Consider the following 11,316-nt stretch of genomic DNA (forward strand, 5'->3'; position numbering starts at 1 on the left):
ACGCAGAGCTTTCGGGCGGGCTCTGGGAGCGGCCCGTGGGCATCTAGGAATATTAAAAACGTCATCCGGTTGTAAATAACCTACTCCCTAGTCCCTGAAATCCGGGACGTCACAGGTGAGGCTGAATACCAGGTTAGCACAAAGGCAAACCAATCTCAGCCGGGATGCCGAGTGATGGGGTTGGCAAGATAGTGTGGCCGCTGGTTCCCTCCACGCGTGACAAGTGGGCTCATGACAGCGTCCTTGTGCCTTCGATTTGTCCCCGAGCCCTCCCCTGCCTTTCCGATCTCAAACTAACCCGTAATGGGGCTGGCAAGTGGGGCGAACGGGACAGCCTAAAGCGTCGTTGGCCCGGCCGGCCGAGAGGGGCTCAACGCCTGTCACCCCGGGTGGCCTTGGGTCCTTTCCAGTCGGAGAGGCTGCAGGGGAGGAGGAAGACCCCGCCAGCGCCAGGGTGCAGGATTCTGCCCCTCCCACCCGAGAGCCTCCCCCGGTGTCCCAGTGGCAATGGCTGCCCCGGGCCGCGGTCGCAGAGTAAGCAGGGGCCCCAGTGCTTGGTCCGCGCGCCCTGCCCCTTGGGCTCAGCTGCGAGCCACCGCCGGCGTGCGCACCCACAAGGAGAGAAATGGAGGTAATCCCCCGCCTCCCACCGACTGCCGGAAGCTTGGCCTCTGTGCAAACCGAAGTATACCTGCACCCAAGAGCGTGGAATTAATTTACACGCTGAATGGCTACTATTAAAAAGGATCTTTTTAACAGCTCTCCTGGCGAGTATTTTAAAACACGACTCTGCGCTAGATCAGCTCGCCCGTCGGCACCTGTCAGCGACCAGCAGACAGGCTGAGATTCCCCTTTCAGCTGTCACTGGCGATGACACCCACATCTATCACTGGCAATGTTTTGTTAATTTAACCTCGAGACTTCCCTGATTATCCGCATAATCCGTCCTCAAATCCCCTCGTTGTCACTGCATTTTGATGACACGGGGGACTTGGAAAGCACCTATTTTGTGGGGGATGGGGAAGCCCACAGAAAAGCCCCCTGATGGGGAAAGGAGCAACCGCCACCCCGCCCACGTGAGAAAAGATCCCAGCGGCCAAATGCGGATGCAAGTATTTACTTAACCCTCCTGAGAACGCAAAAGTAACAGGAGTGTGTGTGTGTGTGTGTGTGTGTGTGTGTGTGTGTGAGAGAGAGAGAGAGAGAGAGAGAAGCAACGATTAAATAACCCTCCTTTGGTGATCCAAGACCACTTCCAAAATTCAAAATCCAAGCATTGCCTCAGCATCTCCCAATCGGTTTCTAAGACAGGGCACCTGGTGGCGTTTAGTTCATTAAAGTGAGATTAGGAAGACAGTCGCCTTTCAGTAAATACGTTAAATACAATGGCTTTCAAATTTGGCTGCACAATAATCTCACATGGGGTGCCTTTAAAAAAATACCGATGCATCTCCTTCTTCGCTGCCCCAACCAATTAAATATATGTCTCTGGGGGCAGGAAGAGTGCTTCTGTAATTTTTTTTAAGGCTCTCCAGGTAATTCTAATGTGCTAACAGGGTTGAGAACCTCCATAAAGCTCACATCGGTGGATAAATTTGCTATGTGTGAATTTAACAGGAAATGAGCTTCTAGGGACAAATCACTTGCCTTGCAGAACTTGGCCCTCCAATTTTTTCCAAGCAAAGACTGTCTAATTCTCACTGAAAGTTAATTCTTCCCCAAACTTTGCATCAGATAGAACCTGCTCTCTACCTCTCAAATTTGACTACCAAATATTTTTAAAGTCACACAGTAGTGACACAAATATGTTATTTATATATGATGGAGAATACTTGTTTATGTGCTATGAGATAGCTGAGTGGACCATATATTACCATAGTTCTTGAAATTATAGTTGTTGAAATAAAATTGTCCTATTCTTGCAGTGATTAAACATGCTCTCTTCTGTTTATTTTGTGGTATGTTTTGTAAGATTAAAAGCTAAAGGAACTTTTTGCATATTTTCTCCACTCTCTTCCTACTTCAGTATCCCCCACTAAACCCCATGGAGAGATGTGGTATTTCTAAACCAAAGATAATCCAATTTTACATGCAAAGACAGCTTAAAAAAAAAAAGGAAGTATGCACATTCTTCCTCAGCTCCTAGGAATATTCTTGGAAATTAGGCACTGAATATTCTTACTTCTCCAAGTATATTTTATAATCAGAAATTATTGTGAATTCATCACAGAAACAAACTTGTTTTTCTTTGGCATATTTCAGTTTGCATAAGAGTACAGAAGGCTTAGAATCAAAACTGATTGGATGAAACAATGCCGATATATATTACAAAGCTTATCTTATATGGAAAATCAAAAGAGATCTCTAGCAGAGGATAAATTCAATTTCTTACACGTTCTTCATTCACATAACTTCAAACTAAGATCTGGCTGTAGTCATTTCTAACATTCATTTCAGAAATAGATACTACAGTAAATATTAGCTGCTCCTCAAACAAACTTGCACTATAACAAATACAATAAAAAACATATGATTTCAAAGGAAGAAGTATAATGCATATTTTGCAAGCATGCAGTTCATTGTCCATAAAGCGAATTTCATCATCTTTGTATAATAGCAGAAATGTGAAATACAAATACAGCTAACAGGAATCAAATGATTAAAGAGGGTACGAGTTGAATCACAGAATAACTGGGGGATTACTTAGTTATTAAGATCATAATAACTGGGAAATTGCTTAGTTATTAAGATCATAAAATTAGCAATTCTATGAATAATGATTTATTAAAATGGCAAAGATTGAATACTTCAGAAAACAGGGAGTAACAAATAGTAAGAAATTTAATAAATCTTTTTCTCATGTTGGAAATTCCACTGCAGTGTGCTTTTTTCCCAGTTACGCAGGAGCTGCTAGCCTTGGAGGCGACAATGTAGGCTTGTTCACAAAGATACCTTAAAATGTCACACAATGCAGAACTGATTAAAAATGGAGGCCAAATGTCCTTTAGTCTCTCTAGCGGTTCCTATCACTGAATATAAAACAGTAAGAGTTCCACTATTATAGTGCTAATTTTTCTCAAAACTCAAAATGCTTGCCATAAGTATTTTTTTTTTTTTGCCTTTCAAAAATTCTTATGAAGTAAGGAAGGAAACTGTTTACCTAAGCCTGCCAGGATCTCAGGAGTTATGGTCAGTGTGAGTCTGGGAAGCCAAGTCACTTAAGATTGATTCCAGAGTGTCCCTTCAGCAGACTCAACAAAACATTTATCAGCCACTCACTATGTGCCCAGAACCGGTTAAGGCTTTGTGGATCAAATGGATGAACAGATAAACAAAGTTCCTGTTTCTGTCTTTACATTCTGCGGGAGAGTGATGAAAAATGCAACTGATAACTAAGACTACTGCAAACAGTATAATACATATTATACAAAGTAAATCTCATTAGGAAAGTAAAACTGGGATAGATACCCACTGGGAATAGAGTGGCCAGGGCAGACCTCTCTGGGGAGGTAATATTAGACACTTGGAGACCTAAATAAAAGCAAGGTCCATATAGGGCTTTAGTTTTCAAAGAATTTTCATGAATTTACCCTCTTATGTGTACAAATCTTCACACCTACCCCATGAGGTAGGGGGCGCTGACACTCCCCACCCCTAATTTTATGGATGGGGAGCCTGAGACTCAAAAGAGGTTAAATGATTTTTAATGGTCTTTCCGACTAAAGGGAGAACCAATGTTCAGGCTTACACCTCCTGCCTGCAGATACCGACCCCAAATCCAATGTGCTTTCTAGATGTGCCTGTTGTTCACTAAATCATATTGTATACAGAGGCTGAATGTTTAATTCACCACCTGCATCATGAATTTCTTTCACCTGAAATGTAGATCCTATGAAAGCATGATGATGAGTCTAACCTGTAGCCCCAGAACCAGGCAGAATGTGGCCCATGGGGACCAGGAGTTTCCAAGCAGGTACAAAGACCAGACCAGGCCTGGCTTTTTATAGTGACTCTACTGGTAGTAGAGGTGTCCAGGATTGAATCAAGCTTTTCCGAGATGAAGAGAGTTGCCATGGGAAGGGAGAAAAATACCATTTTCACCAGAAGCCCTCCAGACAACTCACTTGTTATTTCAAAAATTACTTCTTAAACTCCTGCTTTGTCTAAGGTGCTGGTGTATAGGTGTTTCCAGGTTAATATAAATGATTAAATCCAATCTGCTGAATGGAGAGAGGGGAGAGAGACCTGAATGCCAGATAACCACTAGAAACCAGACAGATGTTTTCCATGACCACATCCTGCCACTCAGTTCCTGATAGCAAAATCAGAAATTAGCAATAAAGCATGCTAAGCCACAGAAAATATCTCTCCATGTTTAGATACTGATCTGCTAAGTGTGTCTCATTGACTTAAAAGTAGTCTAACTCAAATTTCAATTACATGAAATTTACACGTGCAATCCATAAAAGAAGCAAAATGTGGCTTTTGTTGTCATCGAGGTGATTCAAGAATGTATTTCTCAGTTATGAGGAATCTTTTAGGTTACATTATTGGCATACTTCTCTGGAGCACAAATAAACTCTAAAAAGAAACCTGGTGCCTGAAGTAACCTTAGACAGACTTCCAGGTTGCCAGTTTAGCACACATAAAAAACTCATGTGTGTGTACACATGTACAATGGTTACAGCCACAAAGCCAAGCTGTTACCAGTATGCATATATTTTATACATAATATATCTTTAAACATAAACCTAATACATACACATATACATGTGTAGCTGCACTTGTGCAACTCAACAGTTTTTAATGCAAACAGAATCTTAGCAATGGAGGTAAATAAAGAATGAATAAGAGGTAAAAATGGATATAGAAGTAAAACACAAGACATGGGGGTATAAACAAATTAAAACTAAGCTCTGAAAAGTGATTTTTAGTAATAGAAACCTAAAAACATTTCATAGAAGGCAAGAACAAAGTCTCACAACAGAGTTTAGTTTTAGTGGACATTGTGGTAGCAAACATGTTAAGTTACTTCTCCCTTCAGAATACAACAGATCTCACTGGGCCTTCCAGGGTCATTATTCCTAGAAAGAATCCCACAAAATGCCCATCTTAGCAACGCACATTTCCACGTGTGAGTTATTTCTCTCTCAGCCCCATTTAAAAATGTGACATTTGGATTTAGATGGGGACATGTATTTAAGGAAGAGAAGTGCCACACAAATAATGGAGCAATTTTACCATGAAATTAATGTCATGAAAATAGGTATTTCTATAAATACCTCTTGTTTTTATTATTAAGACAATGCAGACATAAAACACTTCATACGGTAGTTTCTACATTGCAGCCAAACCACTTATCAATGGCCAATAAATTACTTCACTCCTATGATAGATACAAATGCTCAATTCAAGTTCAATTAATAGAATAGTGTCAGGATATCATGCAGACAGTTTGCATAAATACTCGAGGAATAATAGCATACCTTCAGTAGCTTCTGTGATTTTTAAGCATGAAAACTTTGTCTTATTCCAAATTTCAAAAGATGGAATAAAGAATGTTTTCATATAAAATACATTTGGAACAGTTTTCCTTCTTAAAGAAAGGCATCTAACCCACTTGCAACATATACTGGTAATTCATCTTTGTAGTTACAAAATCAGATAGATATTCTTTTTCATCTCATGTGACTGTATGTGAACATTTCAGTAATTCCAACAATATCAAACAGCTAAATTCAAAATCATATAATACTTTCTAATATGTGTATGCGATATATATCTTTGTAGCCAAAGGCAGAAAGACCTTCAGTTAGTTGATTTCATCTTTGGGCACTAGTTTTTATTTTATCAGATAATTAAAAGTCATTAGTTATTTCACAGTATAAAATATTGAATCAATTACCAACAGGCTTTATTTTCTGCTCCTAATTTCGAAATGTGTTTGGACTCGAGATATGAGACTAATGTCACTGCTTATCAAACAATTTTCTGGAAATCTTAATGCACAAAAATTTCCAGATTTATATATTCAAAAATAAATTATATCTTAAATGAAATTAAGAAAAAAAGGCGAGGGAAAGGAGAAAATCTAGTTTATATTCTGTGTGAATAGCTTTCAATATCTTCCAGGTGGGGGCAACAGTAAGTCACTTTTGAGAGAAGGGAGAACAGGCTCTTTAAGCTCCCTGAGTCCAGTTGCAGAAGATGAAATGACTTCCTGGCAGTAACACCGTGAATAAAACAACCACAAGCTTCCAGGAGATGAGACTTCTGGGCTCTGCTCCAGACAATACCCGGCCATGGGCAACAGGGCCCACCTCCCTGGGCGCGCCGCCGCCTCGGCCGCTCCGAGTCGGCTCCGAGCGCGCACGCGCGCCGTGCACCTGCCCCATCGCGCCCAGCTGCTGCCTGCCGGTTCTTGCCGCAGCTCCCGGCACGCCCGCGCTGTGCCGGCGGGGAGTGTCCGTCACTCTCAGCGCTCAGGATCTCTCCCTTTCCAGGACCGCTAGGAAGCAGGAAACCCTTTTCCTCTCACGTTTACATCCCATTCATTCTTCCTCCGGGCAATTCAAGTCCATTCACAGCCGCCACAGATGCACGTGTGCTCGCGCGCAGCTGCACCTTTAAAGAAACTCTCAAGTCCTGGCGGCCAGAAAACCAGCTTTCAGGCTGGGCGGTGGGGCTCCCCCTCCCCTTGCCTCCTCTCTGCAGATCTTTGTGCTCTAGGGAGGGATGGCCGCACATTCTGACAAGGACGAGGGTGGTGCATAATGCGGAGGTCAATTTTGCACAGTCCAGGCAAAAGAGACCCCCCCACCAGCATCCCTGCCTGTTCAGCTTCCCTCTCTGGCCCAGCGCGAAGGGCGAGGGTCGACAGAAGCCCGAGGGACAGAAAACCGAGGCCCCTCAGTGGCTGAGTTGGGAGAGGGTGTGAGTCCGGGAGAGCCTGGGGGCAGCAGGCAGAGGGTGTAGAAGCTCGAGCGCACCGAGCCAGCGGCCCCCTCTTCTCCCGCCGCGCGGGGCTGGAGGTGCAGGCGCCAGTTCCGCGGCGCGGCCCGGCTATGTGTCGCTCCTCCGCGCGCCGCCCGCCGCCGCCCGTGCCCTCGGGCCGCCGCCGCCGCTGCCCCCCGTCGAGCCCGCGGCCGCACCCTCGGGCCGATACTTGAGCCAGCAGATGACCCAGGTGACAACGACAGAGAAGAGTGCCAGGATGCTGGCCACCGACAGGCAGATGGGCCCCACGGGCGAGGGCGAGGGCGACCCGGTGGCCGGTGCCTCGCCAGGGGGCGCCCCGCCTCCAGGGGGTCCCCCGCCGCCGTAGTGGTTGACGAAGATGAGGCCGGTGAAGAGCAGCACCACCATGGAGAGGAAGGAGAAGACCACGCACACGCAGCCGGCGGTGAGCGCCGCGCGCTTGCAGTTCTGGCAGCTGTCGTAGGCGCCCGGGGCGCGCAGGCCGGGGCGGGCGCGAGGCCCGGGGGCAGAGTCCTCGGCAGCCGGCGGCGGCGGCTGCGGTGGGGCTGGGGAAGGCGGCGGTGGCGGGGCCGGGGTGGGCGGCGGGGCAGCAGCGGGCGCGGGCCCGCGCGCGGGCAGCGGCGGGAGGCGGTCCTGGGGCAGTGGGTCGTGCGCTACGCGCAAAGCCAGCGGGAAGGCCTCCGCGAGCTTGGTGTTGTTGGGCAGGCCGTGCACGCGGCTGTCGGGCAGCGGCGTGCGGTGGCGGCACACCGGGCACGCGATGGCGCCGGGCGGGCAGAGCCAGGGCGGCGGGCGCGGCGGGCGCTCAGGCGCGGAGGCAGCGGCGGCGGCGGTGGCGGCGCGGAGCTGCAGCTGGCTCAGGCACTCCTGGCAGAAGGTGTGCAAGCACGCCAGCAGCTTGGGCGCGCGCCGGTCCGCGTCGAAGTAGTTGTAGCAGATTTTGCACTCGTAGTCCTCAAGCGGAGGGAGGCCGGAGACCGTCTCCGCTGCGTCCCTGGCTCCTGCGTCTCCGCAGTCCGGGGCTCCCTTTGCGGCGACCCCAGCTCCCTCCCGGCTTCCGGGGCTGCTGCTCGGGCTCTGCTGGCTGCCGCCGCTGTCGCTCGCCGGCGCTGCCATGGCATGATCCGCCCCTCATCGGGGGCAAGGTGAGGTGTCTTCCTCCCCCTGCACCGCCGCCTGGGCTCCGGGCGGGGAGGAGGCGCTTCTGCCTCCCCCCCTCTGACTGCTGTCGCCTGGCGGGGAAGGCACCGCTGGCTGGGCCAGGCGGGGGCGCAGCAGCGACCGCCTCCCCCTCGCGCCTCCCCGCCCCCCGCCCCCGGCGCGTGCACCACGGTCCCTCCCAGTCCCTGGGCTCCTCTGCAGTCCCCTTCGGCCCCCTCAACGCAGCTTTCCCAGCAGCTTAGGATATCGGTTTTTGTTGGACTTGAAATTGGGAGTTGAGGGCGGCCTGGAGGCGCGCGGGAAGGAGATTTGGGGTGCGGCTGCTTTATAAAGATGTTGCCTTTCACCCCAGCGGTCCCCCGCCCCCTACGCGGGGTGGTGGCAGGAAACCGGTTCCTGAGTTTTCCTTCTTTCTCTTCCTCGACACGACCTCCCCACCAGTGTGGCTCTGTTTATCCTCCTCGCCCGGGGGCTGGGTCCCTGGCGAAGCCTCCTTTTCACGCACCAACCCCCAAGCCAGAGCTCACCAGTGATGTAATGCGGGACCCGCGCGGGGAGGGGAAACGGCAGCCTCAACCGCCTGGCAGCGGCGGTTTCTTCTCTTCGTGAAAATCGTGATCTCATCTCTCCGTCCAAAGCGAAAAAACAGCCATCACCAGGCCATTCACGCTTTGTGCTTTTGTTAGCAGAGCCCAGGCAGCCCTGCAGCCCACATCTAGGGTACAAACCGAGCGGCGGCGTTTTCCTTGTATCATTTAGAGGAAATTTTTGAGCTGAACAGTATTTTTTTTCCCCCTCTCTCTCTCTCTCAGAAATATTGCTGAGATTTAAAAGAGGACGAAGACACAGATTCATAGCTGGGTCTTGCTGTTTTCCTGACGCTGACCACAGCGGATCTAGGTAGCTATTTCGTTGGTGCACAGGCGTTCACAGAGGCAGAGAGGGGAGAAAGTTGTCAAACAGGTTCACAGACCGTCAAAGTGCGGCTTAAACCGAGTTCCTGGGCTCCCTTACTGGCTTTGTCCACTTAAACTTTTAACATACACATGTAGAGAGCTGAAACTCCAGGGGTAACATGGGACAGGTCCTCTTGATTTAATGAAAACAGAAGATCAACTGGACAGGGTAGCAAGAAATAGGGCTTGTTTAAGAAGCACTGGGTAGGTGACAAGAGTGGTGGGCTTGAGGACCAACTGAGGGGTGGTGTTCAGATATTCCTAACCAGAAAGTCTGTGCCCCAATTTCTCCAGGTTGGGCCTCACCCAATGAGCAGGGAACCCACCTTCCCCCCTCAACACAAGAAAAGATGACTTTGGAATGTTCTGGATTCCCACAGTTGGGAATGTTCCTACTTTTTTTTCAGATTCTCTGCAGAAGAGAGCAAGATGCCCCCAGGGAATGTTTGTGAAAAAGGATGACTGGATGGGAAGCAAGCTGAAGAAAAAGAAGGAAAGAAAGACAGAAATCAGTAAATCACCACACAAGAGGTGGAGAGGAAGACTTAAAAAAATTGTTTCTATGACATTTGAAAATAAATGTTTTACTCTGTGCTAATAGTAAATGTGATGTCTTCAGTTTGAAGGGCTTTAAGTGAAGCTCATTAAAACCCACTATTTTCCATTTCCTAGTTTTTAATTTTGTAATTATTACTTGGGGTAATAACATTCTTTCAATTTTTTAAGCATTTCAGTTAGTGATGGGGTGGTGATCAGAGAGGGTGGGTTGAGGGGACAACCTGAGAAGGCCTTAGTCTGGCCTTGGAATATTACAAAGTGACACTAACCTAACTATAGGAAGTGGCTTTCTGTCCTCTTTCCCTCATTTAGTTGTATGACTGGGAAAAGCCTGAAAATGCTCATTTATGCACAGTGTTAAACTGGGTTCTTGTGCTTTAAGCCTTGAGTAGCTGTGTGCCGAGAAGAGACGTAATGCTGCTGTAGGACATATTTAAAACAGAGTATCTGGGAGAAGAGAAGCACATAAACAGGAGGGCTAGTGTGGCCTCCATACCAAGGGACTAAAAATAGTTCTGAAGGTCTATATGTTTGAATATGGTGTGCATATGGGCAAAACACTTAAGATTTTGAAGCTTCACTTTATTATGCATTCTCACCATTGAATGACAGACTTGAGGAACAGAGTGTAGGATGACACCGGGGTTTCTCAAGCTCAGCGTAATTGACGTTTGGAGCTGGATAAGTCTTTGATGCGGGGCTGTTCTGGGCATTGTTCAATGTTTAGCAGCATCTCTGGCCTCTACGCACTTGATGTCAGTAATACCTCTCCCCAGTTGTGACAACCAAAAATGTCTCTGGTTGAGGACCATGGAGCTACCACCAAGTCACAGATTTGGTTAAAGTGAAACGAAAACCAGTAATATCTTACAGCTCCTAACTAGTGTAAGATAGCATTCTCAAAGAATTTAATGACTACAGGCATTTCTTCTATAGCTCATGATCATTTAGATAATACTGAACTCTCTTTGAGAGGTCCAGTACAGCTTTTGTCAATAACACATCCTGTTGATGGAGTCATAAACAATTGCGAGAATTTGGTTAACCATGGTAAAATTTACGGTCTGAGTTTGGATACGTTTTTCAGAGGAGCCCAAATCTTCAATTATTTTATATCCTAGAGTCAATCATTCATTTTTAGGAACCATAAAAATGCCATGTGGGGCTTCTGTAGGTACAGGGAGGAGGCATGACATTGCTAAGGAGTGTGAGTTTGTGTGACACAGGCCATAGACACCTGCCTTAATAGACTATCAGGCCAGTGCCAGTGTCACCTGAAGGTTTAAGTAGTAAAGCCTGGTCATTCATGTAGGAATTAGAGTTCCAATTTAGAGAAAGATGTATTGAAAGGGATCAGAAACAAGGAACTCGGCATAAGTTGAGCATCCTTAATTTAAAAATCTAAATTCCAAAACTTTCTGAGCACCAACATGATGCCACAAGTGAAAAAATTCTACACCTGACCTCATGTGATGAATATATAAATTAATATTTTATAATATTAAAAATATTATATAGGCTGGGTACAGTGGCACAAATCCATAATCCCAGCACTTTAGGAGGCTGAGGCGGGTGGATCACTTGAGGTCAGGAGTTTGAGACCAGCCTGGCCAATGTGGTGAAACTGCGTCTCTATGAAAAAATACAAAAATTAGCCAGGTGT

The 11,316-nt window shown here is 47.1% G+C and overlaps 2 protein-coding genes across 2 annotated transcripts; one reads left to right on the plus strand and one right to left on the minus strand.

Moving 5' to 3' along the window:
* Window positions 1-3,091: 3,091 nt before the first annotated feature.
* RNF228 (ring finger protein 228) lies at window positions 3,092-9,309 on the minus strand. The gene has a single exon (XM_054549902.2). The coding sequence runs from the start codon at window positions 8,092-8,094 to the stop codon at window positions 7,063-7,065; it is 1,032 nt and encodes a 343-aa protein (XP_054405877.1). The 5' UTR covers window positions 8,095-9,309; the 3' UTR covers window positions 3,092-7,062.
* Window positions 8,098-9,761, plus strand: LOC100432581 (uncharacterized). Its single transcript, XM_054548841.1, has 4 exons — window positions 8,098-8,123; window positions 8,242-8,453; window positions 8,952-9,039; window positions 9,503-9,761. Exons 1-4 carry the CDS (start codon window positions 8,098-8,100, stop codon window positions 9,555-9,557), a joined length of 381 nt encoding a protein of 126 aa, XP_054404816.1. The 3' UTR covers window positions 9,558-9,761.
* Window positions 9,762-11,316: the final 1,555 nt, after the last annotated feature.

The sequence above is a fragment of the Pongo abelii genome, chromosome 11 (assembly GCF_028885655.2).
Source record: "Pongo abelii isolate AG06213 chromosome 11, NHGRI_mPonAbe1-v2.0_pri, whole genome shotgun sequence".
Lineage (NCBI taxonomy): Eukaryota > Metazoa > Chordata > Mammalia > Primates > Hominidae > Pongo > Pongo abelii.

What these genes read in the sequence shown, in the direction of transcription:
- RNF228 (XM_054549902.2), bottom strand. Translation starts at nt 8,094, where the DNA reads ATGGCAGCGCCGGCGAGCGACAGCGGCGGCAGCCAGCAGAGCCCGAGC.
- LOC100432581 (XM_054548841.1), top strand. Translation starts at nt 8,098, where the DNA reads ATGATCCGCCCCTCATCGGGGGCAAG. An exon ending in CGCCCCTCATCGGGGGCAAG is followed by an intron (nt 8,124 to 8,241) that starts GTGAGGTGTCTT and finishes TGGCTGGGCCAG; the next exon opens with GCGGGGGCGCAGCAGCGACC. An exon ending in GCGCGGGAAGGAGATTTGGG is followed by an intron (nt 8,454 to 8,951) that starts GTGCGGCTGCTT and finishes TCTCTCTCTCAG; the next exon opens with AAATATTGCTGAGATTTAAA.